The sequence below is a fragment of the Nansenia antarctica genome (genome assembly GCF_963989245.1).
Source record: "Nansenia antarctica genome assembly, chromosome: 12".
NCBI classification, from domain to species: domain Eukaryota; kingdom Metazoa; phylum Chordata; class Actinopteri; order Argentiniformes; family Microstomatidae; genus Nansenia; species Nansenia antarctica.
Genome location: NC_137682.1, coordinates 7,109,602 through 7,115,925, shown reverse-complemented (window position 1 = coordinate 7,115,925; position 6,324 = coordinate 7,109,602). Strand labels below are relative to the sequence as shown.

Sequence of the window (6,324 nt, the reverse complement as noted above, 5' to 3'; positions counted from 1 at the left end):
ATTAAATATGTCCTTAGTTTATAAGTGTGGTAAAGTTGATTTGCTTTTGTTTCTTAAAGGTTTTCAACCTGCTTCTATTTTTACTTCTACTTCTACTAAATGGGAGAAAATCCCCCCCAATGGAGTTGAGTTATGCAGCATCCTCTGTGTTCTCCAGACCTTTTCAAGTTCAGGCAGTTTATTTTTATTATAATATTGTTGAGCAATTAACAGCAGCGCAAAATCCCAGTTTGTTCAAATGTTTAAGACCTGACTTTGTGGTGCCAATATCCCCCCACAGTCTGTGAGGTTAGAGACCATGTGCATTACTGTGTAAGAAATATAAGAAATAAATAGATAAACATTTAAAGTGAAGTAGCTGGCAAATGAGCAGTAGGCAGGTGCAGATGAGCTAGTTAAAGGCTATATTGAAGAAGTACGTTTTTAGCTTTCTTTTGTCGTGGATATAATTGATTCTTAATAGATTTAGTAGAACTTACAAAGCACAAAGAGCTTAGATCAATTGTCTCCAAAGAGGCCTTTTATTAAGCCAAAAGTTACATGAGCGCAGAGAGAAATGAGCAGACCAATAAGCAAGAAGCAAGCCCCCAACGATGGGTGCGACTCATATTTATAGACCTGTCCCTGGTCATGAGGTCACTATTCTTGGGAACCAATCATATTCTTTTTATACATTTTGTTTTTTCAGATTTTATCCCTTTTTCACCCAATTTGGTAGCCAATTGAACCCAACCTAGCATCCAATTATCCCCTGCCTATTGCGAAGGATCCGCCGCACGACCCCGTGGCCGGCAGTCCCAGATGAGATCGCCAGGCAGACTAGCTGACTGGCTCCTCGAGCCCAGCACCTGTTATTCCGGCACCCCGGGGGCGCTGTTGCGCGACGGATCCTTGTCCGGAAATACTCCTATACCGCCCTCGGGAGCGGCCGCCCAATATGCCGCTCCCCGTGTGTGCCCCAGCCATATCCGGATCTGGCGAGCTGGGATTCGATCCCAGTCCCCGGTGGGCAGCTTGCACTAGTGGCCAGTGCTTAGACCGCTACACCACCGTGGGGCACACCAATCATATTATACAAATCTTTTTAGTTATGGGCCCTGTCCATAGTCAGAATTATTCACTGCGCCACAGATCTTGGCCCATCCCTTACAGGAAGGAAATGGGCCTTCCTTGAGTGCTAGATTCACCAAACTGTAGAGAGACTTACATTTCTCAGTATAACATGATATAAAACCACTACACTTTTAAAAAAAATACTTAGTGAGCTGGCTTCCCTGATCTCTAAAGGTAATGTGTTCCAAAGCTTTGGGGCATAGCTGGCAAAGGCTGCGCTCCCAATCTTCTTCTGTTGACTGTTGTAGGGAGCCTCTAATAAACCGTGAGGGCACATATAAGCCTGTATATAATGCCAATGTCTCATCTCTCCCTTTTGCCTCTATCTATTCACCTTGAGTTCATTCTTCTTCATTTCACCTTGAAGCCAGTAAAAAGTTATATAGTCCAGTCTCAAGTCAATAAATTGAGACCATTGTACAATCATTTGGCATCACTGACAACAAGGAACAGCTGTAATGACAAAGCCTTTTTTAGAGGGCATGGCCTTATTGAAAAAGCAAATGAGCGATTCATGATCTGACCTCTATGTTGGTCTCATGACCTTGAACTTACAATAATCTAACCCCAAATGTAGTTTGACAACGAGAGTGTGTGGGTGGGTGTTTTCCCGTGAATGTGCATTAGAGTATGTCCATCCTGGAAGCTGTAGTGTCCCGCAGGTGTTTAATTCAGCTAGAGACTGAACTAAATTAGCAGTCTCTAACCATCCAGAACTAACCATGCCACTATATTGACTCAAGAGGACACCAAACAGTTCGATGTGATAAGTGCAGCCTTTCCCAGGTAAAAAGGAACATGACACAAAGTGAAAGCTGTGGAGCAAACAATAATTGCTACACTCAGGAAATTCACTGAGAGACACAAAAAGAGAGGCGGTGAGAAATGTAGTAGAAGAAAAGTAGGGAGAAATTGACAGAAGGTGTAATGGGGTGGAAGAAAAAGGTAGGGTGTGTACATAATTACATTTCATGGAATCACATTGATCAAAAGACTAAGCATCTCATCTGTCCTCTAACCTAGCTGTGCAAGTTTCAAATGCACTTTGCATTGACTTACTTACAACTTTGCTGTTATAGTAATGATACCATAGTTTGCCTCTGAATGTTTAATGTTATTGCCAGACTTCTGCCAGTTATTTTTTACTATTTTTGACTGGTGCCAAACGCTTTAGCAGACGCCTTATTCCAAAGCGACTTACAATCAATACATTTGACTAAGCAAGTGAATCATCAGTCCACCAGTCGTAGCAGGAAGAGTAATCCAGCTCAGGCCCGAGGCCATTGATAGAAGGAAAATGTTTTTTTTCGTTTTGTTTATTTAGACACTGAAGAAACAGAGAAACAGTACAGGGGGGGCAAATAGAAGTTTTTAGGGGACGCAGTAGAGGGGAAAGCGGGTGTCTTCAGGAGACGCAGTGCTGGGGGGCAGTAGATGTCTTAGGAGGAGCAGTTAAGGTGTAACCATAATGATTTGATAACCTTAATCATTTGTCTATGTCTTGTAAAAACCTTCTCCCCTTATTATTCGCTGACGATACCAACCGTATAGCCGTACATGATGACTTCAAGTCTCTGATTGAATGTGTAAATGAGAAATTATCAATTGTCTATGGCTACGCCGTTTGGGTTACTGCTGACATCGTTCTCAGTAGTGGGAATGCTCTAGGGGGCCCCTGCACGGTCATCCCCACACACCACCACCCTCCTCCAGATCTTCTGGTAGGCCACCCGGATCGTATGGATCTTGAGGGCGTACACCACAGGGTTGACAGCTGAATTGACGTGGGACAGGACAATACCCACATAGACAGCTGCTCGAGGGACGTAGGACGGGCTGCCAAAGTAGGCGACGCAGTGCATGACGTGCAACGGGAGCCAGCAGAGGGCGAACAGCGCCAGGACCAGAGCCAGGGAGCGCGCCAGACTCCTCTCCTTCCTGAAGTAGGTGACGTGGGACTCCTCGGATTGAGCCCTTCCGCTCCCCACCCCCTCCCTCAGGAGCCTCCGGATGGAACAGAAGATGTAACAGTAGAGAACAGCCATCAGGAGCAGAGGGGTCAGAGTGAGGAGGAGGAAGGGGAAGTAGACCAGGTAGGACATGGGGATCACGTCGATGAATCGGCAAAATATGATCGATGAGTTTGCGGACTGAGGAGCGGTTTCGCGGTTGTGCCATCCAAGCATGGGTATGAAGCTCAGTGCGGAGGCAACAAGCCAGCATGCTGCGACCACGACCCACGATCGCCTCTCTGTCACTACGTTCTTGTACCTGTTGGAGTAGAGAGGTTTTGTATTAACCTCTAGATTCATCAGCGTACCACCGCTGACATGACGAATCTGCTTCTGTGCAGGATGCCATGTCATCACCAGTTAACCCTCTCCCCCTCCCCTTCCCATGTGAATCCCCTGATCCCTCTTTCCAGTGTCAAGCTCTTGCTGAGAGACGTACAGTAGTGCGAGTCCATGATTTGTTCTTGCAATTGAGTTGACCCTCCCTTTTGCCCATTGCTGACCCCTCCCTGTCCCTAGCTCTTTAGCTGTCTAGTTTTAGGTTTTGTAGTTTTAGTTTAGTTTTAGATTATCTTAGACTGTTTTAGACTAGTTTTAGTTTTAGACTATGTAGTTTTAGTTTAGTTTTAGACTATGTAGGCCAGGTTTTGTATTGTATTTGTTTGTGGTGGATGTTGTATGCCTGTGAACAGGTCACACTTGAAAATGAGCCCTTGGGGCTCAATGTGTTTTTTTACCTGTATAAATAAAGGTTAAATAAAAAAATAAAAAAGTGTCCCCAGCACTACCTTAATTAGGCCCCTATACTTTATTTTATTTATTTTTTAGTTTCTTTTTATTATTACTACTCGGTCTTCTCAGATCTTCTTCTAAATGTATCTGTCTTTATATGATGCCCTCTTGACCAGGTCTTGGCCAGGAAAAGAGATTTAAAATCTCAATGAGTATTCACCTGGTTAAATAAAGGTATAATAAAAAACTAAACAAAACGAAAAAAAACAGTTCACCTGAGGGGGATGAGGACACGGAGGAAGCGATCCACAGCGATAACCAGCAGAGACAGGATCGAGGCCATGGGCAAGACGATGACGATGCAGCTGATGAAGAGGCAAACCTTGAACGGGGTCTCAACCCGTCCGTCCATCACCACGGCCATGGGTATCGTCACAGAACCAACCAGAAAATCAGCTACGGCCAGAGACACTATGAAGCAGAAGGCCGGCTTCCGTCGACCGCTGATTGACCACACTGCCCAGATCACCAGCACATTACCCAAACAACAGGCGACAGCGATCAGCACCTCCAGTACAGTGTAGACTACCTCTCCAAAAGCCATCATGTCAGCCATTCCACTGTACGTTTTTTAGTCGCTACACTGCTGCTATCTCTGCTGCTGTTTCCTGGACCTTTTTTGAGGAAGTCTCACCCTCATTGAGGTTGATCATTCAGAACGCCACATATTTGAACCAGGCTCATTTGGTGTGGTGTGCCAGTGGGTTGGAGGTCCCTACTTGCATGAAATGCCTGACCAGAGAGATGATCTGAAATTATGCATACATGCATATGAATTATTATTCAACTGGCCTAATTCACTGAAAATGGGGATCTGTTGTATAGTCTCTTTTCACGTTTATTCAAAGTCACTTGCATGCATTACAGTTTCATTTTAGACATTTAGCAGACAGCTTTATCCATTTAAGTGACTTACTTTTCTTTTTAAAATTTACAGTAGAGAAACTGTACAGGGGGGTAGTGGGGATGAAGAGGTGTTTAGGAGGGACTGTACAGGAGAGGGTAGTATAGGGGGATGAAGAGGTCCTTAGGAGGGACAGTCTTGATGTAGCCTGAAGAGATGGGTCTTCTTCATCAGCATAAAGATGTAGTTTACAATTGTTCAAGAACAAACCAACATTATTTCTGTAAATGGTAAACAGCTGTGGACCTGCTTTTGTGTGTGTGTGACCTTGCAATCTGTGTAGGTGCAAGTGTGTGTGTGTGTGTGTGTGTGTGTGTGTGTGTGTGTGTGTGTGTGTGTGTGTGTGTGTGTGTGTGTGCGTGTGCGTGTGCGTGTGTGTGTGTGTGTGCGTGTGCGTGTGCGTGTGTGTGCCACCTGCAGCGGCCGCAGATCTCTGCTGTATTTGGCTTTTCTCAGCTGCTTCCTGTCTTCGCTGCTAATGGCACACACACACACACACACACACACACGTACGCAAGCAGGCACACACACACACACACACACACACACACACACACACACACACACACACACACACACACATACAGTATCTAAGGTGCCTACCACTGCTGTTGAGCCCCACTTAACCCCTAATTGCTCCAGGGGCTAGAGCCAAAAAGTAACACATTCCAATAATTGATTGACACGTTCATATATATATCAAATTTCATAATCACAGTTTTATCACAACCTAAGTGCCAGTCACCTTTATGTAACTTGTTGTCTTGCAGTTTGTGAGGCAACTATGTAGCATTATCCAGCGCAAAAACCCAGGTACTTTTAAGTTACATTGAATGGCAAAGAACTAGAGATATTATGATATCCATGACCATGTTCACAAGGACAAACAGACTGAAGCTCAGCTTCTACCCCAGGGCCATTCAGGCCCTGAACACAGCAAAGACCTAGGTTCTAGGCCCTGGACAATCTAGACAATTTGATGGCAGCTACTAGATTGAAATCAAGTGCAACACTGAAACACAACTGTGAACATTTCAAACCTGCAAACTGCGACACTTTAAATGAATGTGCAATAACACTATGTGCAATATGACAACCCTCGGGTACATAAGGTTCAGAGATAGGAAATGTTAGAATAGGTATAGCATAGCGTACAGCACAGTGTTAGTATAGTGGATAGTGTACATAGCCTTTATTTATGTAAACCAGCTCTTTTCCCTTTTTTTTTTTTTCCATAGCACCAGGGGAGCCCCCCCTCCCAAATTCCGTTGTTTGGTACCTGTACTATATCAATGACAATAAAGACCATTCATTCATTCATCATTCATTCATCTCACCCTTCGCCTGTCAACATAAAGTCACGGCTGACTTGGAGACAACATTGCCTTGATGAGTCTTCCTTGACAACAACATTTCCTTGACGAGGTAGTAAGTATGAGGAACTATCACTATCTAGTGAGCTGTTTCACAATAACACAATAACATTGTAGTTTATTCAACTAT

General features: G+C 44.3%; 1 protein-coding gene across 1 annotated transcript; it reads right to left on the bottom strand.

The window, feature by feature from the left end:
* Positions 1–2,777: 2,777 nt before the first annotated feature.
* Positions 2,778–4,473, bottom strand: LOC308168631 (adenosine receptor A1-like; the record flags this gene model as incomplete). The annotated part of the gene is made up of 2 exons (XM_080543231.1): positions 2,778–3,384; positions 4,133–4,473. 2 exons carry the CDS (start codon positions 4,471–4,473, stop codon positions 2,778–2,780), a joined length of 948 nt encoding a protein of 315 aa, XP_080399357.1.
* Positions 4,474–6,324: the final 1,851 nt, after the last annotated feature.